Source organism: Ornithodoros turicata, unplaced genomic scaffold (genome assembly GCF_037126465.1).
Source record: "Ornithodoros turicata isolate Travis unplaced genomic scaffold, ASM3712646v1 Chromosome58, whole genome shotgun sequence".
NCBI lineage: Eukaryota > Metazoa > Arthropoda > Arachnida > Ixodida > Argasidae > Ornithodoros > Ornithodoros turicata.
Genome location: NW_026999385.1, coordinates 210,295 through 237,790, shown reverse-complemented (window position 1 = coordinate 237,790; position 27,496 = coordinate 210,295). Strand labels below are relative to the sequence as shown.

The 27,496-nt window shown below is 47.4% G+C and overlaps 1 protein-coding gene across 1 annotated transcript; it reads right to left on the bottom strand.

Moving 5' to 3' along the window:
• Positions 1-501: 501 nt before the first annotated feature.
• Positions 502-27,496, bottom strand: LOC135374443 (retinal-specific phospholipid-transporting ATPase ABCA4-like). Its single transcript, XM_064607405.1, has 21 exons — positions 27,206-27,496; positions 26,561-26,826; positions 24,686-25,169; positions 24,277-24,465; positions 24,017-24,198; positions 23,827-23,961; positions 22,991-23,263; positions 22,729-22,884; positions 22,273-22,483; positions 20,887-21,136; positions 20,557-20,806; positions 19,639-19,769; positions 9,373-9,700; positions 8,975-9,269; positions 8,514-8,639; positions 7,158-7,436; positions 5,935-6,182; positions 5,561-5,776; positions 5,314-5,501; positions 4,985-5,158; positions 502-985 (listed from the first exon to the last, which is right to left on the bottom strand). Exons 1-21 carry the CDS (start codon positions 27,462-27,464, stop codon positions 586-588), a joined length of 5,040 nt encoding a protein of 1,679 aa, XP_064463475.1. The 5' UTR covers positions 27,465-27,496; the 3' UTR covers positions 502-585.

The following is a 27,496-nucleotide window of genomic DNA, read 5'->3' as shown; positions in this document are numbered from 1 at the left end:
TATGGGCGCCCCCGGGATCCCTTGTGCAGTGAGCCAGCTTCCTATGTGCTCCAGACAACCCAAAATAGTTCCACACTTTGTTTTGTCTTCGACTTTCCTGCGCTTTTTCAGGGAGACTTCGTAGATGTTGCCAGCACCGCTGTGGGAAGCTATGTTACTAAATAATCATCGCATTTTGGACTTTTGAGGAGAGAATGCTATGCGTTCTGAGTTGGTCATGGTCTACGAGGCTGTCCCTTTGACGCGACCAATGAATCGCGCAAAGATTGAATTACTGCAACCAGTTGAATTTGATTTCCTTCCTCGATTGAACACCCGACCACACGTTCTTCGAATGGCAATCTACAGGTCTCCGGTACAGCTCACTAGTTCGCGCTACTTAGGCCACGTGCTCGTGACGTGCTCGACACGAAGTCTCTTGTACAGCATGAGTGTAGCAGTACTGCGATAAGAACATTGATTTGTGAATGCAAAGATTGGCTGTATTCGTTATGTCATGATTATCCACAACAAGTACAATCTTGATGCCTAGGATAGTTCGTCCCCCTACACGAAGTGCGTATCGTATTGTTTAAATATGTCGTCCTAGGACACCGTTGATAGCGTGGGCTCATAATGTTGCCTAGCGAAGTGAAGGAATAGCTCTGCGATGCCGGCGTCCGCAACCAGGTAATCCTTAACGCCGGTCTTGCTTCGCAAGTCCTCCAAGCGCATAAAGATCTCGTGCCAAGGCAATGGATGGTCATGAGACAAAGGCACGTAAAAGCGCAGCAAGGCATCGCGGTGCCGTCGGAGAGCAGCTCCAGGAAACAGCTGACCGAGTGCCTCTGTCAGAGCGGCGTCTGAAGCGCCTTCGCTCTTGCGTAGAAGGACCCCGAAACCTCGTCCGTAGGCAGCCTTCAGTCTCTGTGTGTCCCCGATGCAGGCGATGCGGCCTTCAGCCATGATTGCCAAGCGGGAACACAAGGCTTCACATTCGCGCATGCTGTGGACATTAAAAGGAAAAATGTTACTGTGGACGCACATAAATGTACACTTCGTATGCGAGCAATAGTTCGCGGCCTTAATAATAGGCGAATTTTGCGGGACTTTAATTCCAGGATGTGCGGAACGTTGTAAGTCTCAGGTTTCACCAGGATCCGCAACATCCACGTGGAACCAAGCCCTTCCTTGACAAACTTGACATCAGGCGTACATTCTCGAGTTTTACGGTAAGTGACGGTTTTAAGTGACGGTGCAACAGCGAAAATGCGGAACGATGTCCGGTGTTTCCGCGGTGTTGTCAATGTGTGTTAAAACAGCTCCCGTGGCATAATGGTTAGGACGATCACTTTCCACGCCAAGACTGGGAGGTGATGCGGCACTAATGTCGGCATTGTTCCCCCTGAAATTGCTCCAGGACACATACTAACCCCCCCCCCCCCCCCCCCCTCGTCACCTATTCATTCCTGCTGTCCTCTATCTGTGCACGTAGTGTGGATCGTGATACTTTTAATCGGCATCTGAAAAGCATTCTATAACAGGTTTATTGTAACGTGGTCTCCGTTGTTACCGTTAAATATTATGTCATCTGTGCACCACATCGGAACATCATTGGCATCACCGCATGTGAGCGGGTCTCGTTCCTTGTTATTCTTAACCATATAGGCATAGGTGTCCATTAAACGTTGTCCATTGTTCGTTATACCGATCCTTTCTTTATATTCTTACACATTCGGTACCGAAACCAGGGAAACCGGAGTCTGCGCAAGAATTACCGACGAAGGTTTGGACTAGACTGGACTGCATTAGAATGGACAACTTAGAACATTCAGAAAGGGTACGTGCTGCTTGTCGTTCGACCGCTGCGAGCAACATCAATGACATAACGACTTTACTGACCGCAACCCCACTAGATACCTCCCAGCTGAGATCGAAGCTCGCGTTTTTGGAATTGCAAGTTGCAAGATTGACTGAATTCCAAGCTGTCGTGAATCAAGACTTGTTGGAGAGCGAATGTGAGTCTTGCGATCGATACCTTGAATACCACATCGCTATTATGGTACTGCGACATGATGTATCGGTCACGTATGATGGAGCTTCCTATGTTTGGGTCAAAAACGGCAGGCAGAGGACCGTTCTTCCGAAATAGTTCTCTACAGTCTATAGCTCGACAGTTTTAAAAGACTTCGATACTGGGAGCAAGCTTGACCTTGGAGACAAGACAATTCACTCGGTGCGTAATAACGTTTCTGCAGTGACCTCCATTCCGAACGAACAACCAAAGCCCGAGAATAGAGCCCAGCACAGTGCAGTGCTCGTTGTGACGTGAGCTCACTCTGAAGCCAACAGCTCTGAAAAGTCACGTTGAGCAACGCAGCAGTCGAGGACAAGGCGTCACGTTTAACAAAGAACAAAGATATGCAGTCAAGACTTGAAGCTCGCTACGACGTACTTCAACGAGACTTGAACCTCGACAAGACTGACGTCGTTGAAGTCCTCTTGAACTTCGTCGTAGCGAGTCCCTTGTCCAGGAGGCCCAGGTTCAATTCCCGGGTTTCGACACCAAATGTGAAAGAATAGAAAGAAGGGATCTGTATAACGAACGATGGGCAGCATTTAATGGACACCTCTGCCTATACGATTAAGAACAACAAAGAACGAGACCCGCTCACGAGCGGTCATGCCGATGGTGTTCCGATGTGATGCACTTTTGTAGTGCCACCCCTTTCTTCACCGATCATAGTTCTTACTTTTATTTATTGTCACTGACGACAAGGACGGCTTTCCGGACGTTAACCGTGAATCCAGACACGCTTACAAGAAAGCGCACTTGGATGGCAGACGAAAATGTTGAGCCACAGTTATTTGCTGAAGTCAACCAACGTGTCTGAGCTGTATCGTAAATATTCAGATTTTTTGTTGAAAAAAATTCCCAATCCGCTGCTCCGTAAGCGATATTTCAATGTCGCAGATTTCATACACTACTTCATATTTTCAGCAAAGTTTCGGGTTACTTTTTATAGCAACGGTAGCAGTTCTCTGTTGCCTTAAAAAGGAAGTGTAGATAGCGGTATTTCGCTACTTTTTTACTCAGGTAACGAACAACAACAACAACTTTATTGTGAGATGCGGGGAATGAAATAATGATCCTTCAAAATAAGGATCGAGGTCCTATGGTACCCAGAAAGGTCAAGAGAGCTTTGAAGGCAGAGCGTTGGGGACTGGATGTGGCCAGGTAACGAACATCGATATCGCGACACCATATTTCGGGTACAACTGGTACGGTACACAATGGGAACGGGTGCAACACTTGTTAACAGTACTAGGATAAGACGGGCCAGTGTGGCTTCGTGAAACTAATTCTTTACAAATTCCAAGTTTCCTATGCTACTTACAGTGATTCACAACGAACTACAGTATGGCGGTGTCGTGCTCAGAATGCGTGTTACTTGGATTATGTCAACCAGAAAATGCTTCTAATCAATCACCCGTTATCTTTCCGTTTCAGTAACGATGTTTCTGGCTCTTTCTGTCTGTCTGATGCAATGGTTCTCAACTTAGGTAATGTTATTTGAGGGAACCCAGGATGGTGCCAGCACGACGTCAATGCACCTACTACACTGACGCAACTGTGTAGAAGTGTGTGAGGCTTACTAGATGTCGTACAAGTAATTTCTTATTATGTATAACTGATTACTTAATAGTTTAATCATAATTCGTTTAAGTGTTTATTGCTTCGTCGCAAGATGCTGCCTTGAGGTTTACCGGTTTCATTCAACTGTTTCACAATTCTTCCCCGCGGACAACGCATTGATTAGGGACTGCTTGTAAATTCCAAGTACAACTCCAGTCAACCTTAATAATGACACTGGAAAAAATTTGGTTTCATTTCCGATTGCGATAACAGCCGCACTGGGACACTGGAGGAATGTTAAGTAGACAAAATCCTTGCGTTTAGCTAACAATAATTTTGTTCAATTAGGATTTCCCCATGGCCCCAAGGATTGCTGCAATCGCGCTCGGGAACGAGACCATATCTCGGGAACGAGAGAAATTGTCGAGTGGAGCCAATCGATCAAGACGACAGCTGCTTGCTTTACTCTTTGCAATATACGTTTTTAGAAAAGCAAGCGTCGTGGCACACACGTGCTCATGGGAACTTCGAGCGCCCTAAAGCATTACGAGACGGCCAGAGACGAAGGTAGAAGAAGAACAACAACATTCCCGGTGTGCGCAGCAGCAGCGTCAGCCTGGGCAAACCATAACCGAAGCAGACGACAGAGCAGTGTCTCTCAAAGTTCCCATGCTGCTTTGCGCCGCGCGCTTAGTAGCGCGCGCATCTTTTTGAAATTGTCAGCCGCGGCAACCGGGTCCTGCGATCTCGATGCCAATCCCAATGGCAACGATCAAAATTCGAGCATAGTCCGATAACAAGGCTGTCCGACAGCAATCCCTGGTAGTTACACTCGCGGATGCTGAACAGTGTCTTGTTCGCGGAAACTCGGTTGAGAAACTCTGGTCTCATTCTTTTTCGCACTCTTCCTTTGGATTCTCACCCCGATAGAAGACAGATTGCTGCAGCAGCGTACGCTTTTGTGCGCCTCGCACTTATAACCTCACGGTGTACAGAAGTTGAAGGTTTACTTTTTTTAAATTCCGTGTTAGCGCCGCGAACCAACTGTGGCTATGAGCAGCGTACAGACGCGGACAGATGGAGAGAGGACAGCAGGAAGGAGTGGGGGACATGGGGGCTTAGTATGCGTCCTGGGCCTACTTCAGGGGAACTGTGCCGACATTCGTCTGGAAAGCCTTCGGAAAACCCAGGGAAAGCCTCAACACAGCACAGCCAGGATTCGAAATCGTGTTACCCCCCAGTCTCGGCGTGGAAAGCGATCATCCTAACCACTATGCAAACGGGAGCTGGTCAGTGCTGTGCTACTTACCTGCTTCCAACAATGGCACTCTTGCAAACAAGAACTGTAAACATCTGCAAATGTCTCACCAGTGTGAGGACAGCAGAAGGGCAAGGTCGAGGTGCTGCCTGGCCGTTATGAGTGTCTTCCAGATACGTCGACGAGCCGGCGGGTCAACAGCTGACGTCGGTTCATCTAGGAGAACCACCCGGGGATTTCCGATGAATGCTACTGCTAATGTCAGCTTCCGTTTCGTGCCCCCACTGAAATGGAGCAGACAAAGCGTACTGTCCGCCTTGAGGAGCCAAGAACACTGCGATGTGATCTATAACCGCGCTTATTTCATTGTTGCTACTTGTAATCGTTTAGGTAATCAAACTTTACAAGAGTTCGGCATTCGAACGGACGTTGTGTATACCTGTAGTTGGCAACTTTAACGTCAGCATAGTCCAGAAGCTCCACGAAGCCAAGAGTCTGTCGGACCACGTGAGGCATGGACAATTCGTCGATACCTCTCAGACGTGCAAAAAGACGGAGCGTCTCGCGACCAGTTAGGAGACCCAGCTCCACGTCGGTTTGGGGACAGTATCCGATTCTGCGCTGGTACTGCGAAGAGAAAGTGCACTGGTTGAGCAGTCTACTTCGCGCAAAGCAGGTAAGTTAACCTTAGTGCGGTTGTAGATAAGGTCCCCATCCTCGATGTATGCGTTTCCAGAGGTGGGTGAGAGGTCACAGGCAAGCATGCGAAACGTGCTGGTTTTTCCAGCCCCATTCACACCGAGAAGGCCGAAGCACTCGTGCCGGCGCAGCACAAACGACACACCGTGAACTGCTTCTAGCGTACCATATGTCTTCGTTAGCTTGCATACCACAAGAGCAACCTGCGTCCAGTTACGATATTCTGACTACTTGATGTTTGACGTTTCGTAGGAAAGAAGAACCGACAGTCAGCGCCAATGATTATGTTAATGACACTGTCAATGACTTATTCCCAGGAACGATTGTAACTTGATTAATTAGGTAATTAGTAACACCGTGCCTGGTTGATCATGTCATCGTCCACCAGTTTCTGGACACGTTTCTCTTCCATGGCCACGGTGTCTGCGTGATTTTGCCCGAGAGTCTCCTTGCTGCTCCAGGAAGGAAAGCGCAGCAATCCAGAGTCCCATATCGTCACGAAAGACAGTAAGGCAGCTCCGAGAAGCAGCATGAGTACCAGGTCACGCCCACTATTCATTTTCGCCCAGCTCAAGCATGACTGGCCTTCAATGCAGTCTCTGCATTTGTCTGCGCAGATGAACACAGCGAGTCAGACTCATGCACGTTGGCACGGATGGTGCGGACGGCAAGAAGTGGTTGGGAAGGCGGTTATGTGGATCTACTACGTTCAGAGGCGGATCCAGGATTTTTCTGAGAGGGGGGTCCATGTTGGTAGATACACGACCTAGGTCAATTAAACACTATGTGAAGACAGAAATTGGGGAGGGGGTCAGGGCATCTTGACCACCCCCTCTAGATCCGCCCCTGACTACGTTGCTTTACGAAGAGAACTTCACAGCATAACAAGCTCAAGGCCAATGAACATTCAGAATTATATCGTTCTGTCTTCTGGTTGTAGCACGCCCCTCGTCCTCCTGAGACCTGGCTCCAGAAAGCTACCGTTCTGAACGCTGGTCGGCATGAAGCCTGTTATGTAGTTATGTTCTGTTCCGACAGGACGCGTCCTGCCCATACCCCGGCAAAGCTCACTCATGCTCAGTTTGGCGGATGAGATGAGCAGGGAGTGAGTGAGCAAATTGATACCTCAACAGGGAGGGGGTGAGCGAGCATGAGTGAGTAAAATGAGAGCTGTGGTGAGCGAAAACGAAACGCTCCTGACTATTGCGGATGCTATGCAGATCAGCCAGGTGAGGACCACTAAGTGGGTCGCCCTCCCACGCTCATCGTAACCGCCGTTATAGCCCATTAAGTCATTCCTGATATCGTCAACAGTTACAATCGTAACATAAGACCACGGTCACAGCCCCTGCAGCTGCTAGACGGAGCAACGTGGCGGCGTACTTGACTACACTCACACTCATGAGCATGCTCACTCATGCTCAATGTGGCGAATGAGTTGAGCGCAGGTGACTGAGAGATGAGCAGGAAGGGAGGATGAGTGAGCATGAGTGAACAATGGGAGAGCTGAGATAAGTGAGCCTGAGCGAGTAGGGGTCACAAGTTCCGGCCTCTTTTAGTAGTAGGATGCCAGTATTTTCTTACCGGGGCAGCACTCGATGAACCTGTTCAGCTGGTCGGGCACTGAAGCGATATTACCGCCTTCACCGCAGAAGACCAGACGATCGAATCGTGTCATGTAGCGGCACATCACAGTCTCTTGCGACACATGGAGGCAGTTAGCGAAGCCCCAGGTGAGTGCGAAACTTGGTATGAAACGGAACATCCACAAGGCAGCGTCCAAGGTAGCTTCTGAAGCGTTGTTATTGCCGTCCAGTTTGGGCACGTAATAAAGAAGAGTCATCGAAGTGCATAATACTAAACCTGTGTAAGAAAGCGCATGAATCTGTCAGTAGCCAGGAAACGCACAGTCATCAATTGCCACCAACGGGGAGGTCAGACTATCATGCGTTTCTACGCAATGGGCCACAGCGCATGTGGTCTCGGCGGATCTGTAGCCCAGCATACGGGAGGCTTTTGACCAGCAGGCGCGGGAGCATTCCTTCCCAGCGGTGAGGGTGCTCCACCCCATGATGAGAGAAGTCACTGAATGGCGCAAACATGGCTCAGGAAGAGTTCCATCGAAGGGGCGATAGCCTGGCAGCAGGGAGCATGGTCTAGTTTTGCGTGCTTGACACAATTTTTCACTACGCTCTTTACCGAACTGTGCTTGGGTGCTACAAATCCGAAATTTGATTCCCGGGCATTCGAAGTATTAATTCGTTTCCACGTGTAGTGCATTCCTTCATATGCCGAATCCCTGTATCAGGTTTCGCTATCTTGAGCTGCATAATTTATATGTTGAGCGTTATGAGTTATTGGTATCCACACGGTTGAAACTTCGCGCACAGAGACGTATGTCGACATCAGCGCGCGGACATGTGGCTTTCCCTTGGCTTCGTGCGCTCTTGAGGTTTGGGAGAGGAACGTGACAAAAATGAGACGGAAGAAAGATGAAGTCACTGAAAAGGTTAGCCAGCTGTAGGATTCGAACGCACATCTTCTGGACCCACACTGTCTTAAGATGTGGGTTCGAATCCTACAGCTGGCTAACCTTTTCAGTGACTTCATCTTTCATCGTTAATTTCTTAGGCAAATTGAGGCTTTGTATGTATTTGTCCCTTCTATGTTGTTCCAGCCTCAGAACATCAGTTTCAAAAATGAGACGCCGAACGCGTTCCCTTTCTCCGCGTAGGCCAGGGTCCGCTGTCGGCTGTCGCGACAAAATACGAATAACTGTGAATATTAACATTTCTTGCGAAAAGACAGGGCAGGGAATCAAATGCTCCTCCCAAAAACAAGAAAAAGAAAACGTATCGCACCACCTGTTCGCACTCACTGTATCGTTGGTACGCTGGCACGCTTGGCATGCTGGAGCGCGGGAAAGCACTGCGGACTTACCAGCAACAATATTTATACTGGCGATTGCGACGTATCCCGTAGCTGGCCTATCGCAGAACAGTGACACTATGTAAGCCACGGGGATCATTGCACAGCCGTACGCTAGCACCAGCAGGTAGAGTGATCCTAAAACAGGAAACTACTGTCAGAATTACTACTCAGAGGAGTCAATGTACGCATATACGACGGGAATGGCAGAAAACGGGGGAGCGGACATCGCAGGATCTCACTGAGCCAAGCGGATCCTAAACAGCTCTCCAAATTCTATGAAGCATAGCTGATGTACATAGATGAGCTATGATAACTCCATCAGCGTTCTCATATTATGACGTTCTTGTCAGTCACGTTGCAACAGTACTATGGGATAATTCGTTAAAACCAGCATATTCGAGGTTGATCGTCGTCATTTACAGAGTCTTCGTTTACAGCTATTAGGAACTGCAGACACCAAACCCACAAACCTAGAGTGGCAGAATCCGAGTAGAGGCCGTGCTTATCGAGGAACACAAACGGCAGCATCAGTGCCAGTCCAGCCACGGCGTGCATTACTATATCGACCAGGAACGCAGAACCCCAGAAGGTAGCCGACGAGGCGCCCGCGAGAAGCTGTAATAGTTTGGCGTTGTGTGCTCGCTCTTGGGTAGGAAAAAGCACAAAGGCAGCTGCCAAGAAAGCCAGTCCCACAGGGATGAAGACCGCGCACGTCAGACGAGTGATTAGCACGATGAGGGGGTCTGGAGAAGGATGTGGATTTTCCTGTCCAGAGAAAGCCACCGTTCATGGCACCGTGCACTACACCTAACCTGCTAACATTTTACACCAGATCGCTTCGTACCGTAGGAAAATGTTGGACACCAACCTTTGGCAATGGGTGGTTAATAACGCGCAGTGATGAATTTCCGAAGAAGGCTCGCGTGACCTCGAGAAGCGACACTGGTGCGGAATGCGGGGAGAATCCCGTGTGCCACGCTGTCACCTCGAGGACTTGGTTGGGTGCTGTGTCCGGCGTTCCGGGAATAGGCTCGGTGTTGTTCTCCAGCTCGGACGCGTTCATCATTCGAAACTCTGCACCTATTATGTAGGTTCGCCTGTACAAGCGAAAGGACTTGCGAGCCGCTTCCATGAGCCATTCATTGGGGTCCACATCAAGGCGCTGGACCAGAGCACCTTGTTCCGTCTCCAAGGTACTGCAGGAACGTGGTCGCGAAGTATATAATGCTATGTAAATAATTGCAGGTATAAGACTTAACGTCTAGTTTATCGTATTTAAAATAACTAAAGGGATGGTGACGCAATTGTAACGCGATTGCCAGCGTCAGCTGTGAGTGAATTGATGTTTAATGACTCTTATAATGCAATGGTTAAAATGATTCTACATCGTAGGATGTCTACCTAGACACACGTCGTTCATGGGCACAATTAAATAAATATCTTTCTATCGGCCAGTCCGGTTGTGCCTTTGTAATGTCAATCTCTATACGAACGAAGATACGAATACAGATGCAAAGTAACTTACAACCACATTTTACTAACGTCACAACATAGTGGAATGACTCCTTTTCAGTGCAAGACACCCGGTGGCGCCCTTCGACAATCTACCCAAACTTTTTCCTGATTTGGTAAGCTCCATCTGCTTATCTGTAAGGAAGGGGGGGGGGGGCACACTGAAGCTGGAACAGCATGGGGCGTATTTCAGCGTGAAAAACGCGCCGTTGCACGCTGGGAACAAAATTTCGCGCGGAGAACCGCTGTCCAGAGTGCGCTCGGGAGCGTTAGGAGCCTCTTGATATTTTTCACGCGGATGCCAGCGTACCAATCACAGCTTGCGTACGTATCAGCTTCCGGTTCCGCACCACATGGAAACAGCTGTGTTTTGAAAATTTTGATTTTTATACAGGGTGTCCACGCTAAGTGTGAACAGATTTTTTAAAAAATATATCAATCACTTTTTCCGAGATGAAATCAATTGCAATATAGCATATGCTGAAGGGCACTCCCTAGGGGGGCATTAACAAACTCCTAAGGCAATGTCTTAATTAACTTTCAATAATTAACTTTTTAATTATAAAAGCTACGAAGTTGCTCCAATGAGAACATCTGATCTCTTTGGTCACCAGATACCAAAGCCGTTTTCAGAACAAAAATCCGTTCGATAGATCGTCCGCAAAAAATTCGTGAAGGAACGCCATTTTTTTCTTTATTTTATTCATTGCGCAGCTCTAGAGACGCGTCTTTCCTTCGCCCCCAATACGAGAGGATGAAAGAGCACACTATCGCCTCTTGCGTCCTGGAAAAAGATTAAAAGAAAACAGAAAATGTAGCCCAAGATAAGGGCAGTCGCGATAGAGTCACCCGATAGATTTGTGTTTTTTTGTTTTGTTTGCGCAAGTTAAAGCTAATCTTCGACGCATGAGGCGGCACTGTGCTCTTTCACTCTCTCATACTGGGGGTAAAGGAAAGCCGCTTCTTTGAAGATGCGCAATAAACCAAATAAAGAAAAAATGGCATTCCTTCACGAATTTTTTGCGGACGATTTACCGAACGGATTTTTGTTCTGAAAACGGTTTTGGTATCGGGTGACCGAAGAGATCAGATGTTCTCATTGGAGCAACTTCGTAGCTTTTATAATTAAAAAGTTAAAGTTAATTAAGACATTGCCTTAGGAGTTTGTTAATGCCCCCCTAGGGAGTGCCCTTCAGCATATGCTATATTGCAATTGATTTCATCTCGGAAAAAGTGATTGATATATTTTAAAAAATCTGTTCACACTTAGCGTGGACACCGTGTATGTACCTACGTGTTGTATGGTCGCTCCTCAAAAACGCGTGTCATATACTCCAAGATAATGAAAGGTAGAGGGAAATCCCTTGCTATTGGGGTATTAAAGTAAAGAATACAACAACGTCGTATTGAAGAGGGCCATGTGGTAAAAAAGTGCAACGACACTTGGATTATGGTGAGCTATATTTGGATGCTCAGCGTTCTGTAATAGCGCCGGCGTGTCTGCGCCTGGCTGAACCAGTTGAACGTTTATCCTTCTCCTTGCTTCCTAATCGCTTCTTGCACCGAAATTCTCTTTCGTGTAGCAAATAAATATCTGTGTTCTATGTTTTGCATTAGTGCTCTCCCCACTTAAATTCTCCCCATGCCGTTACAGCTTGAGGCCGGTTTCACACCACAGTTTTTTTTTCGTCCGTGTTTTGCACGGAGGCAAAACGGACCCATTGGAAACTACGAGTCTCGATTACGTTTCGATTCCATTTTTGAAGCAAACGGACGAAAAACACGGTAGTGTGAAAGCGTCCTTAGACACTTATAGTATTTCTTTTCTTGAATCTTTATAGTATATGGTATGGCCCACATGCCCAGCTTTAGATTTGCCTATTATTTGCGTAGAATGACACAGGGCCTGACACACTCGTCGAGGCCAGAGCCAGGGGAACTTCCAGTCTGCGAAACAAGTTTCATCTCCCTACAGCAAAAAGCAAGCGAGAAATGGCAGTTCAGCGTAATTGAATTTAACGGTGCGGGGGTCACGTGACGCCCGTTTTGTGCGGGCGATCACGAGATCCCAGGTGGGTCTGCCCGGTGTCAAAGAACTATAAAACATGCTGAATGCAGCACGATTTTTTGCTTACTAGACACTTTTGCGCGCAGTATTAAGTCATGCCTCAGTAATCTGGTTCCTTGAAGTTTCGACTTCGATGCATCAGAATAATCAGATGCATCTGTTCTTTTCTGTGTACAAGATTTCTCCTCTGGGTTCTCTCCTACTGCAAACATATCTTTCTTCCTTTACAATTAGGAATAACGTTCCTAATGGTCTAAGATCAACACGCACAGAGCTGCATAAGGACGGATACTTATAACCAGCTTTCCCCAGCCTGTAGTTCGCGTCTCAAACACCGTAAACACGTGGAACAGTAGCGCTTCGGAACAAACTGTCTTAAAAACGCGTTCCGTCCATTTTGTATTAAGGACTGGAAGAATTTACAGTGAAAAGTGTCAATGCAAAAGTGCAGCTGTCAATGTCCAGTCACATACCAGGATTTGTCGTCGATTGGCCGTCGCTTCAGCTTGCCTTTGGTCCATGTCTAGTTTAGCAGCGCCACTCGATTACAAACTTCTAATCTACATACCTGGATGGAATTTTGCATGGTGCATAGTAACCCTGTTGAAAAAAAGCCAAATAGGTTGTATGCGATCCTATTTATCCTATACAAATTGATGTAGGATCCTTTATGTCCTATTTTGTATCATGTGGGAAGGTTGTGGGATCCTACATGTCCTATATTCACTCACATATAGGTGAGTCATAGGATCCTACATGTCTCATATTAGGCTATGTAGGAGAGTTGTGGTGTCCTACTTGTCCCATATTCGGCAATATAGGAGAGTTGTAGGACACTACATTGCCTATATCCGGCTACGTAGCAGACTTGTAGGATCCTACAAGGCATCAAAAAGGAGCTATGGGAGATCTTACGTGACCTGTTTGGTTTCATGTGTGGAGGACGTGGGGAATTATTTTGAGATATGGAAGTGATATATTAACACAGCAACAAACATTATTTGATTGCATATATTTATATATATCCTTCAAAACTGGAGCCTTGAACGAACTAGTCATATTCAATCACGTTTGCCAACGCGCATACATACGGCAGGTTATCAAGTGCGAATTCTGTTAGAACCGCTGCAAATAAATATATATTTTTAGGTTAAAAACAAGTGAATGGACTGGTTGCATTCATTTATGGAACATGCATAGAGTATGTCCATTACTAGTCGACGAACCATCAAGCATACAATGATGCGTGCATTCCTTTGAGTGCTATTTAAGCACAAACTTCGACAGTAGTGCACAACAGGTCGAGGTGGCGGTTGAACCCCATCGAGCGACATTGCGGTGTCGATAGGGTTCTCGGTCTAATTTCTAGGACTAAACCGGTTCTATCAGGACGCGGTTTGTTGTCACGGATTCCCCAATCCTTCGCCTTCACGTACACGCTCACGGCTCGCAGGAATCCTAAGAGTAGTCGAGATACTTGAAAATTCCAGTCCTCCGTCTGCACTTCCGATGCATTCGGAGCTCCGTAACATCCGCCCCGCTGGTCATGTCGACACCAGAATTTCCGTCCTAGTAGGACTTGAGTCGCTCTACGATCGGTCAAATGGAACCATGGGTCGGTCTTTAGCTGTTCGGGGGTTGTGGGCAGAGACGCGTTCGTAACTCTGTTTTTCTAAGCTTTGACGCCCTTTTTTGGACGGAAGCCCGCGATGGACAGTTTTCATCTTTCTAGAGTGTACTCGCCTCAAATCGGTGAACGTGGCAAAATTTACTACAGCTGTCAAAGTCTTCTGGTTCTCGAGCTACAGGTTTCCGTGTTTACACTTCTCCCAATACATGGGACTGCCGGCTGTTTTTTCCCTAAAACCGTTTTAATAGCACCTACAGAGTCGTGTTTGACATAGTTTTGAAGCTCTTGACGTGCTCTTTCCAACCGCCTCAATCCCGTAAGCGCGCGACTCTCCGTTCCCCAGATATGGGCTTTGGAGTTGGAGGGTCATGGCACTGGCGCCAGCAAGTCTGGCTGACGCCGCTCGGAGACGCTTCCGTGAGTGCCGTTCCTTTAGTGCCGTAATCTCGCTTACATAACGTCCAATTTACTGGAAATTTTGGATGCGTGTTCTTCGTTCTTTGCTCTACAACTTTTCAATTCGCACCTTCCGTCTATTTACTACAGGTTATGGCGTTATTCCCGAAATTCCTTAGGCTGACTCTCCTAGTTCTGCAACCTTCAGCCCTGTTTTTAGGTTTGAACCCTGTGGGAGATCTGAATCACCTATTAACGGATTCGTGCTCTCCGAACACCGAACGGCTAGAAACTTGCGGGATCTTTTTATCTCTCTCCATTCTCGAGTGAGGACAACATGGCAAAAGCGGCTCGTTATACATGGGGCTGGGGGCATTTTTTTCGATGTCGGTTGTTTGTTGGCGTAGAAATGTGATTGAAGACTTATTTTGACGGGAAAAACGTCCTCTTTCCAATGGCACTGGTCACCCGTACGCGCGACTTTCTGCTTTCTGGATGTAGCGCGAGGAGAGCATGGTGGAGAACCGTTACAGCCAGGTGGCGCCGTTGGAGCTTGGAATTCCTCCAGCTCATTTGGAAGGGAAATCTTAGAAGCGTTCGGACGCATGTCCAGAGAGCTCTCGTTCGGGAAGCGTCTTTCGTTGTAGTTTTGGTGGTTTTGGTGCCCCGCAGTGCTGTGACTGTATTTCATGCCTTACTAGTGGTATCTGGACCTGTTTCTGTGTGTGTACCTTGGAAGACCGAAAGCTGTTGGATCTCGTGAATTGAAGGTTAGTTCTGTGCATGTTTCGTGCACCTTTTGCGTTGTATTCTTCCTAGCGTGTGGGTTCCTATAACTTTATCCGCTCAGTGCGATTATTACCCTATTGTTACCTATTTCCTTATCCTCCATCTGTAATCTTGTGCTCTTACCCTGTTGGTTAACCTGTATCATCACTTAACATCAGGTTGATATCATGTGTGATGCTTCAGCGGCCCTGCTACAGGGTATCGGTGCTCTAAAGATACAGAGCTTCCTTTTTTGGTTATTAATTCATAATAACTCAGCTTGGGTCATGCATATTTTCCCCGAGTGTGGAAGGAATATGTACAGAATGTAAATAATTGCGGATATTATAACTCAACGTGCATTGTTTTCACCCTGTTCAGGTAATGCCTTACTGACACCCTTGCTGTAGCCCCAGTTGTCATAGTTAATTGATCTTACTGCTAACAAACAAAACCATTGTCTTTGGACCTCAAGTAACAGCATATGTGGGAAGTCTGCCCGACTGAAACTGACAGAGAATTACTCCCAATTGGGAGATGCTCCGCTGAGATACCACAGCTCTCAGTTCTTTTGTTATTACTGTTTTTCTTATACTATTTATGTATTCTGTTTCAGAAGCGTTTCAGAGATATGTTGAGAAGAAAGTCGACAAGCACCTCACAGAGGAGGAGGCCGCGGTGAAGGTTAAGGAGCGCACGTCCCAATTTCGTAAACATGTTGGCCAGTTCCTGAACGACCTAAATAAAAAGAAGTCTTAAGCCGCATGTTGTTCTTATCCCTGCAATACATTTGCTCTGTGTCCTTACATACACGGGAGGCTGGAGCTCAGCCAACAGTGCATCACATCAACTTGGGACACTGAGTGCACATTTAACACACCACAGACTAGTGCTGCCAGACCCAGTTTACACAAAGTGCCCTCGGGCAAGATACCAAATCTGTATGGGATCCTATATCATATATATCCCATTTTGTGTATAGGATTTCCCATATCATATAGGATCCTATTCGTGTATAGGTTTACCCATATCAAAGGTTCCCTTACCATAATCATATATAGAATCATACGGGAATTTCCAACTTCCAGAATAATCAAGCGGAGGTCGGTTCCACAAATTCCTCCAGAGATCAGTTTCCCCGGGAAAGTTTCGGCAGCGGCGACCATGTCATCTCCATGCGCACATTGTTTACCTATGACAGCTTACGCACACCTTGCACTCTTCCCAGCACCCTTTCGCCTGTTCGTTGCTAAGATGCACAGCAACTCTGCTGTCGGACGACAGTCGGCCTCCTCCTCACGCAATTGCTCCGCGCCAAAATTAGCACTGTCTTCTGCCAGCACAGTCTCGAACAACTGCGCGTGTATGTATTGACCTAACCTGACCTAACCTCACTACACTTCCTTTAGTGAGGAAAACCAAGCTTTATGGCTGATGCGTAGGAGTACGACAAATGATACCCGTCGAGATCTAGCGCTTTCATTGTGCATTCTTGGCAACGAGCGAGAGGGAACAAGCAAAATGCATACTGGGAAGAGTGCGAGGTGTGCGTAAGCTGTCATAGGTAAACAATGGCCGCATGGAGATGAAATGGTCGCCGCTGCCGAAACTTTCCCGGGGAAACTGATCTCTGGAGGAATATGTTCAACCTACCGCCGCTTGATTATTTTGGATTACTATGCAACATGCAAAATTCCATCCAGGTATGTAGATTAGAAGTTTGAAATCGAGTGGCGCCGCTAAACTAGACATGGGCCTTGCCTATCTTGTACCTTAAGCTACTCCAAGCTACTGTGTCTGGATTAAAGCACATGCCGGGCCCGACCTTCGTTTCATCAACCCGCTTGAGCCTAGCTAGCCCAATGGTTCCACACATTGCGTGGGCCTGGTACCAAAAATTTCTAGGCCTGGGAAAGGCTACTCGACTAAGCCCGTCAACTACAGAGTGGCGGGCTATAAAAGTTCATCGTGGCTAAATAACAGTTGCGGAAACCGTACGCCGGGGCCTGGTTCTACAATGTCAAACCGGAGCCCGGTTAGGCTCACCAAAAGACAGATTTCCTTTCGAAGGGCTAGTGCTTTCGGGCATGCCCGAGACCGCGCGCTGCAGCAGTGTGGATATACAGTCGACCCGCGTTTATCCGGACTTCATTTATCCGGATCCTGCGCTATCCGGACAAAAAAGCATGGGGACGGATTTCTCCCCATGTATTTCGCCCTCTTTTATCCGGACTTCAGCTTCCAGACTCGGACGAGAATTCCAGGGAACAGAAGTGACTAATGCCCAACAATCGGCTTCAGTTATCCGGTCATTGTCCAGGAATGACAATTGGCCCACACCTAGTCAATAGAGGTCGAGAACCCTGGTCGTGGCCTTCTTTTTACTGACACAAAGACGGTGTTGCTAGGAAGAATTTTCTCCCTTTCCGACTTTGCACGTTACACAATTGAGTAATCCACTGAGCAGTCTGGTCATTTTAGACTGAGAAGGTCCGCAACGAGGACCCCTGCGCTGCAATCATAGATGACGACATCGTCAGTGCCGTCGCTTCCGATAGTGTTCAAGAAGAATCTGATGATGTAAGCGTGGATGGCACCAGCTGTGACGGTAGAAAATGCGCGGGCGGCACTGAGAACAGCGCTATTATTTTTCGAGCAACAGAACAATATTTCGCAAATCAATGTCATTCGCAAAGGTTTGCAAGAACTGCATGCGTATATTAGAATGAAACAGATGACAATGGATAGTTTTCTGTGTAATGGTCAATAAAAATGTCCGTTTAGAATCACTCTGGATTTTCGTGTTTCACTTATCCGGTTCCCCCGCTGTCCGGACATTTTCACAGGAAACGAAGCCGTCCGGATAAACGCGGGTCGACTGTACATGTAACATTGTCACATTAGCTCTGAACGCACTAATTCTAGGTCATACGTGCATAGATTGAGAAGCTACCCGTCAAAAAGAACTCGTTACAAGTTAAGTTACCGTGTGAAAAATGTAATTAAGTTAATCACGAAGTTCTTCAGCATGTAATGTAATGTAATGTAATGTAATGTAGTAATGTAACTCCCAGTTACTGAGTTACTTAAAAAAAGGAACGAGTTACTTCGGGCACAAAACAGCATTACGCAGGTGCAGCGCGCGTGAGCAGTTGAGTTAGACCTGAGTTGCCTGCGGAGGAGTGCAACACGCTTAGATCGTTTTCGTTGTACAACAATAGACCTCTCCCTGTTTGTAAATAAATGACGTCATAGTGTTCGACAGCGCCACAAATTTGGTAGAATTGAATTACGCTCGAAGCGAGAGGTGAACAAGGTCGCACACGAAAGCCACGGTCTTGAGGGGATTACAATATGGTCCCTTAAAGGGACGCGACCCTCGGTCCTGCTTTTCTTTCAATGGGAGGCAGCGAACAAGTGCCCGTTCGTGAAACCCAGCCCTCTCCTTCCGATTTGTTTCGGTTTCAGTCTGTCTACCAACGTCATCATGACGTTTCTTTGGTAGAGGTCTATTCGAACGCTGTGGGCGCACAATGGTTCAGCTTCATTTCAATGGCAGCGGTTCTTACTTCCTGAATAAAATACTGTCGTTGATCGAATATCACGTTTTATGGCAAAAAAATGCCATGAAGGCACCGGAGAGAAAGCACGAAAATACGAGGGGTGTTCAAGTCAAACCGGGACTTTTCATTTTTCGCAAAAGTAAAATGAACTTACAGGCGAGAAATTAGTTTTATTTTTCAACGTAATCTCCAGCTGCACTAATGCACTTCTCAGCGTTTCACGAGGGCTTGGATGCCAGCAGCGTAGAAATCCTTACTGGCGCGTAGCAGCCATGATCGGACCACATTCTTGACGTCGTCGCAGCTGAAGTGGCGGCCCCCAAGGAATGCCTTCAGTCGCCCGAAGAGATGGAAATCGCTGGGGGCGAGGTCTGGACTGTAAGGGGGATGTGGCAGCCGCTCCCAGCCAAGTTCCTGTAAGGTGCATGTCGTGAGATGCGCGGTATGCGGGCGTGCATTGTCCTGTAGGAGGAGGACTCCTTTTGTGATGAGGCCCGGCTTTCCGAAACTGGAGGTGTTCATGAATGATAGTGTTCAACGTTCCCACACCAAGGTCCGTCTTTCGAGCCAGTTCGAGACATGTTATCCGTCTGTCCTTGAGGATCAGGCGCTCCACAAGTTGGATATTCTCAGGAACACTGGACACTGGGCTCTGAGTCGCCCCGGCCGGGATCGTCCTGCACTGATGTACACCCGCCTCGGAACCGTTTGCACCACTCAAACGCTTTGCTGCGGCTAAGTGTATCGTGGCCATACTGAGCCTGAAGTCTTCTGTGAATTTCAGATGATCATTCAGATCATTCACGAGAAACTTCATGACAATTCGCTGTTCGATGTGCGCGCTCACCTCGTTGTCGGCCATCTTGTCCAGCACGTGTCTTCTGTTTTGCACAAACTTTGGACCACCATGTGGTGAACGCGGAGGCCTGTCCCGTGTGAAAATGACGAAAAAGTAGCGCGAGCCATTTGTACACTCAGGAGGCTGAAAGGCCCGGTTTGACTTAAGAGTTAAAAGTAACTTAAAACTTAAGTTACTTTAGCAAAGTTACCTAAAAAAAGGAACGAGTTCCTCTGAGAGTTACCACGACACAAAAGTACGGAGTTAAGTTAAAAGTTACAAAAAAAAAAGGAACGAGTTACTTGTAACGAGTTACCTCGAACTCTGCATACGATTAGCGATAACAGTGTTTTACTTACTGGGCGTATTGGTTGCTTGCGAACGCTTCGGACTCATTGTCTGCCTTGTAGAACACTGTCGTGTGCCCGTAAACGGACTTGAGGTTGTACTCAATGGCCTTTCCATATGTCAGCATGCGGCTCACGTGAGTCTGAATGATACGGAGAAGGATGTCAATAGCGAGTATTAGTGCGTCTGAAGGTATTCACAATAACAATTCCGAAAACATGATAAGCCAATCACACTCTTTCTTTGGACCGAGTGACATCACATTGCTAAGCTTGGATTTGATAGCTACCTGTATCGTATCGTTTTCGAACAATTCTTCCGATGTACTAAACTTCGCTATTAACTCACGAGAAAACGGCAGTGTCCGTCATCTCTGTTTCGTGCACATCGGAAGCATAACCACTATACGGCAAAATAAAGAGCTGTGTTACCCCCACGAGTTCCTTAATGCTGTTTTTTTACTGCGTTTTACTGCGTGCTGCCTCGTTCCGGCTCCCTGTGCATATCCAATCAATTAGAACATAGACTTCCTGTATGGAGTGAAGGGCAAACGAAATAATTCGATAGTGTAACCTTTGGTGATGGCATTTATGTTGTTCTTCAATTCAAGACAGTCTTCAATTAAATTAGTAGCAATCGGGGATAAATAGGTATTCGGGTGTGACCTCCCTTTGACGTAGGATTCGTTTTTTTCGATCGTTTATTAGCCTGACACTGTAAAGAAATCAATGGAAATATCACGCAACGTTTTAACGTTATAGCTTGGTATATGGTTAAATAGATGGAATCCACAAAAGTATATCCAAGTCCTTGTGGGCGTCTCTACCGGAAATGGCCCACCTGTTTTTTAAATTTTTGTTCCTTCTGGAAGTTGCGAAATGGTTACCAAATCATGCTGCGCAGGAGGTGCACAAAGTTTGTTCACTAACCTGGTTAATGAAAACGAAGAGCGTGAGCACAGAAAGTGGCAGCAATAACATAAGAACGGGTAGCCTGCAGTCCCGACGCATGTGCAGTGTCCTCTTCTCCAGCAGGGCACGTAGTTGCTGCGACGGACGTGGTAGGGCATGCAAATGTCCCTTGCAAGCACGGCTCGCCTCTACCAGTTCGCAAGGACAGTCCGGGAGCTCTGGCGTTGCCGCAAGGGATGTTTCAGTGTCCTCTGAACATTGTTCCGCCCTGCGTTTCATAAAAGAAAGCAGAACAGGTTGGTGGGTTCCAGCTTTAAGAACAGGTCTTTCAAAGGTGCATTCGCTTACTTGACTAAAACGTCTTCCAGTGCCCCAGCGGAAACGACGAAACTCTCAACGAGCAAGTCTTCAGTGTTGACGTGGATCGCATGCAACAGTTCGATAAATTTCACAGTTTCGGGATTGCCGACCTGAATCTGTACGTGCTGGTGGTTGTCCGCCATAACCACTGCACGCGGCAAGCGACTTCTCACCATCTGTGTCAGAGCCTTGATGCGGCTAAAGTTCTTTAATGACAACCTTATCCAGTACCCAGTGCCTACGAAAAAAAAGCGATTAGTGGGAGGTGCACCAATAAACAGACCGAATGTAATTGCTACTACTAGGATTGTAACAATAACGTGGATATCGGAACGTCCGTTGACTCGTCTTAGGCCTCATGTTCAATTTGCATAGCTGAAGCCCGAAAGAACAGCCCGAGACACCCGGTTCTCCGTGAAGACGTTTTGTCTTTCACGTAGGCCTGTCACGCCCACAGCTGTTTTCTTTTTGACGTGGAAGCGTCTGTAAGTTCGGTTTGGTAGCCAGGTCAAAATTTACGATGCAAGGAAATTATGCTGAGGGATTTATGCTGAACAATAAACCAATAGCAACAAACCGTCTAAATCCAGATACCCTTCACGTGTAAGATTGTAGATAACAAGTTTATTTGCTACGGCTGACAATAGGTGGGTGTGGCGGGCGCGTTCGAGAGAGACCAAAATATAGGGGTACGCGTACTTTGCGGACAGTCTATCGCGAACGCGTAAAGCTAGGACGCCGATCGCGGTGCCGTTGGACCTTATGCAATATCGGCTTCAACTACAATAACCAAAGTTTTATAACTTGAAATATCAAAACTTTGCCATAACGTCGGCACATGTGAGCATGAGTCTGGGCACACAGACGGACGACACACAGCACGCCATTCAGAGCCATTGTGCCCCTGTCGTGATCGTCGCACTTTTCATAAAGGCAAAGGCAACTGGAAATAATGAAGGTCCCTCACCATAGGGGGCAAACGAGATTTGTACTAAACATAACAGGTAGCATGCAAGAAGCCATGTGGCTGGTTGTTGCTGTATTGTAGGCGACTGGTGGACCACCAATACTTGATTTCATTAATACGCTCGTACATTTAAAGATACTTCATTGTGTCAATGATGCACGTGACGAGACGACCACGACTTCTGTACTTTGCTTTTACTTGCTAAATGTATGTTAGTGCCAGACGACACACAAATTTGTACGAAAAGTGCTCTTCCCACAGGAAACCAATAAACGCTTGATGCATTGCTCGAGTTTGAGTTCTGCGTTTGAGTGGATATTGAGCTATCGGCTATAGCTACAGATATGACCACAGAAATACGAACTGCAGGACTGGGCTACAGGAAATGACATAAGACCGTGACTGACCGTAAGAATTACGTAGGAAAAGGGGAGACCCGCAGCATCGAAGCCGACCACTGGCCATCACAGCGATGCGATCTCCTAAAGAGTCAGCTTCCTCCATGCTGTGTGTCGTCAAAAGCATCGTCTTATCTTCGTGGAAGCGAAGGACACATTGCCACAGAGATTCCTTGCATTCGCGGTCGGCGCCGGCTGTGGGTTCATCCAGAACTATTATCTATAAAATGAAAGCATAATGACAGTACTCCAGTGACTGACGACGATGATGATCGACGTTTTCCGGCACAAAAGCAGCCAAGTTAAAATACTCTGGTATATATGTTTGCAGAGAGCGTCATTATAGCGTGGTCCGTTGAAACATTTCGCTATGACTGAAACGCGTCAATGTTGCCATGGTACAGCTCCACCACCACCACAAAACCAGGCACGGATAAATAAGATGCACGGATGTGTAATATGTACCTTAGGACTTCCAACAATGCTGACGCCTAGTTGAAGCTTCCGCTGCTGTCCCCAAGATAGTGAACTGGCTACGGTATGACGCTTCTCTTCCAGGTTAAACGCCACAAGAATAGTATTTATCTCCTTCTGGGCACCGGAGCCATACGCGTTACGAATCTGTGTGGACATAAAACGTCGCATAAATCTCGACAAGACAACTTTCAAAGCACACCAATCCCCACTGAGCAGTTCACACTAATATAAACTTGCACACGACATTCACCCTGGCAAAGAACTGCATGTGCTCGAGCACAGTCATGCAGTGGAAGAGAATGTTCTCCTGCGGACAAAATCCCATGGAATGTCGTGCAGCGTCGGTATCAGTGACGACGCTATGGCCTCCGACGAGGATACTTCCTTCCGTGGGGGCTTCCAGACCCGTGATAAGCCTCAGAAGCGTCGTTTTTCCGGCTCCATTGCGGCCCAACAGCACCGTTACGTCGCCTGGGTACGCTTTTAGGGATACGTGCCTCACAGCGACAGTGTTGCCGTACACCTGTAAGCAGACCCTAAGTTAGCATTCCCCTCGTTTGCTTTAGGCATACAGCTGGCTCTCTGGGAAAGCTTGCGTTGAAAGAAGAGCCATGAGCGTGTAGGGCATACGCTTGCAATTTCACTTCGCGAGTTTTCGAGTTCTGTGTTCAGCTTCGCTGGCTGGTGCGTTACGAGAAAGGTTTACATTCGAGAACCCGTGGCAAACACAGAAGCTTTGCTGACAATTGGCCTTCGGGGAAGGCTCGGAAGAGCGTGTGCAAACAAACTGAATAGAACAAAATGCAAAGACTATTGGTGCTACCCCAATCATGGTGGCTGTATTTGAAAGTAATTTGCCATTGAAATGGCAAAATGAGAGTGTTCAGCCATTTAGGAAACAATGGAAAAGCGCGGCGCAATCAACGCAATGAGTGCCCGCAAGGCACACTCTGCACCATCTATACGCAGGACACTGTGTCAACCGCCGTTTTCCTCAAGTCGTTTACGCAAAGCGATCGTGTAGGTCACTTGAATTGTGCTCTATTTTGGCTCATTCGCTGTCGTTACGGATGTCAAGTGTACTACCTTCGACACCCTTGAGATGACAACGCCGGGATTGGCTTGCGTACTGACAGGCTCGAATGCTACGCTTTGGTCCGTCGCCGTCTGCTCAGTTGAATCTACGCTCCCTTCATCGGGACGAGGGCGCCAGTAGCTGGGCTGTTGGAAAGTGTTAAGTGCAAAGCCAACGTCTCAAACTCATCAGTGTACTCACTCGAAGAAAGAACAACATATCCTTCGGGATACCGTACTGCCAGGGCCACACGTTGTCTAGGTACCACACGGAGAAGGCGTAAAGAAGACCGTACAGGGCCACGGCAACCACCATGTTCAGCATTGTTATGTTATCGTATGGTGTACCGGGAAGGTGAATATTGTTCCAATGGGCGCCATTATCTGGAAGAGAAATATATGGGCGCAAGCATCCTCAATAACTGTAGCTGAGAAAGACGTTGGAAGGCTAACGGTACTCACGAAATTCTTCGTGGAAGTTTATAATTCGAAAAATCCAGTGGAATGCCATGTTGGGGAAAATTGAAACCATTATCTTATCGCTGAAGAGGAGATCTGTATATTCTATAGATCCAGGGGTATCCATGAAGAAAAGCGGCACTTCGTAAGACAGCATCCACAGGCAAACGGTTGCAAACACCGCGTACACAGCTGCACAAAAGTCCCGCAACTTGAGAGATCGAACATTCAGCTATACTACGCGACACACACGCACACACACACACAAAGGCGGCACGTCAGACAGCCCTGTTCTTCCGCGATTCTGGCCTCCGTTCTACGGCGAAAGGACGTTGTGGTACGTACAGAGTATGACGCGTCATGACCTTTCTACCTTTGCCGTATATGGGCGTATAGTGCTATTTATACTCACGTGTCTTTACGATGCAACTGATCATGAGGCAGAACAGGTCGCAGAACATAGAGTACAGTATTATCATGGCGAGGACCAAGGAGAAGTCACTACCAGGGAGCACCGGCGGGGCACAGAAAATTGGGAACGTGATGAGAACGGTGACCAAGAGGCCAGCCATCGACATGACGAGCAAACCACTGAGGAACATCGAGAGCCAGTACGTGGCGTCGGAGACACCTGTGATCCGTAAAAGCTCCTTCATCCCTACAGACTTCTCTTCGGCGATGCGCTTCACGGCGACGGGCGCTATCACTATAAAGCCGTATACAATGCAGGTATCGATGAAGCGTCGATTGCTTCCCTTCATCGATGTGGCAACCGGCTCAGGAAACTGGTGAGTTCGAAATACTATTGGGGGAACTGTTGCGCCCGCTTCACGGGCTCGGGCCAAGTTGATCCATGTGAGCATTGGTAGAAGAATTCCTGATAACCACATTGGAGTCTGCATAAGACAAGGGAAGTATACGTGATACTGGGGCTCACCAAGGAGGGTTCAGTTAGTAGGAGGAGTGTACATTTTCCTACAAAATTTCAGTTTTCACACAGTCCTGCTGAAAAACGTTCCAGAAATTCTAGAGCGTTTATATCATTAAAGGGACCATGAAATGATTTTCGCGAATTCAGAGTAGTCTCCCGGAAACGGTTCCCATGATCCCTCACTGTCATACACATAGACTTTTAACCGCATTCAGCGCACCGGGGGCGCAGTTACCAAGCAAAAATAGCGGGCCGTGACAGCTGGATACATCCCTTCGAAGCGGGCTTATGTCATCAACCTCCAGTCCTCTCAGCCAATTGTGGACGACTGGGAGAACACAAACCGTTGGATCACGTGGGTGGATGGTTTCGGTTTGGACAACAACGGCGTCGTATATCTGCCGTCGAAATCGGAAGAAATATGGCGAAACGCAAATTGCAGCGATGGAGGAAGAGCTTATGCGACGCACATAGCGTCTAGGAATCGTTCCGTGCGCAGCAGCTCCCAAAGGCCACCGACAGACGTTTTCTGACAAAGAAGCAGCTGAGGGAGGGAAAACATGCTCCGGTAACCATGCTGGCAATCAACGGCTACATTACACTTCTGGTAGGATTCTGTGTCAACGATAGATACGATCTTAACTCCAAGTCAAACTAAAACACATTTCATGGCAAAGTTTGCAAGCTTACTTGCAAATTTTGAAATTTGCTTGCTAAAGGTCGTCCGCGAATCGGCAACATCCTCTGTGTATGTCACGGCCACTTCGCCTCGCAGGCGGGTCGTAGCAGCCACCGTTCACGGCCGTGGTTAATATCGATTAACTATTTGCTAACAATCTATTTGAACGACTTTCAAAATATTTCACCAGGTGAATGCTTTAGTACAGAGGAACAAATTGAAAATGATCGTAGGCTTGTCACATATCCTTTCATGGTCCCTTTAAGCTTAATAGGTGGGTACCTCGGCAACTGGGAGCTATTCTGAAGGCACCTTTTTAATGGCGTTGTAGAAGTGTTAAAAGCACTCCAAAGACCTGATGATCCCGTATTTAGTGACCTGGTGCGCGGTCACATTCGTGTGGCACTGAAAAGCTACACAATTGCCAGCACAGCATGAAGTTATTTCATCACTGACACGATGTGCCGAGTTGAAAGCCGAGCTTTTGAATGCCTGCATATTCTAGCATCGGACCACTTTATGCAAGGTACGTAACAGAGTATTCAAGGTGTTGTGCTAGGAAGTGAGCACCTCTCTTCTTGGCAAATACAGACGTAGTACAACATGCCTCAGCGACGATAGTACCTTGTACTTAGCTGTATGTTCTTACGTGGTATCCCTAGAATATTTTCTTGTACCTTTTCTTGCGGAAGCCGTGAGCGAACCGTTTGTTGCGTGTAGAACTCTTGCCACGAAGGATACCGCAGTTTGTAGTCCAGCGCACTGTTGTCGAGACGTTCAAACACGATGCCGTACTTGTCGGAAAGACCGTAAATGCCTTTGGCGCTGGTCAAGTTTTGTACCATATCGCCTTCACTTTCGAACCTGATCAGTCGCACGTAGGACGGCAGAGCAGCGCGGAGTAGAGACTCTGATCTGCTGCTGTTACCATGATCAGAGTCATCTGTAATATGCACAGTATTACTTAGGACCTACGTAGGAATCTTGTTGACAGGTATCACAAAAAGGCACAAATGTACGGCTTCTGATATGCTTGTCTGAAATCTTCAATCGGTGGTTGAACATCCTGTATTAGGGTGTTGTCGCCTTCGAAGGGGCTGTACCAATATTGTGTCTGAAGGTGGGCAGTATGCCACAATAAATAATCTTGCAAAAGCTGAATATTTCAGATAGGATAGACCATGAGCTGTCGATTTCAGACAAGTATGTCGCAAGCAGCGCTACTGTGTACTCCCGAAAGGCCTGTTGGATGCAGAAGCTCTCCGTCAGAATCTACACAATGCACTAATTATTAGTGCCAACTAAAAATTGAAAACTCTTACCCGCTGGGGGAACGAATGCGAGCACTCTAGGAAATCCGATGGCTGTCGGTGCCACAAGCTTGACAGGGAATTGAGCAACCTGGGATGGGTCCTGACTCGTTGAACGAAGACCAGCCTCCCTCTGGCAGTGGAGGTATAAGTGAACGCAGGTCAGTAGCAAAGGCGTGAGTATCTCTAGTGCTGTGACAAGCCAGTTTCGACGAAGCTTGTACAGGAAAATATTCTTCCACAATAAAACGCAAAGCTGTCTGCCGAACATGATCGCGGCCTCGAGCAGATGACTCGAGAACG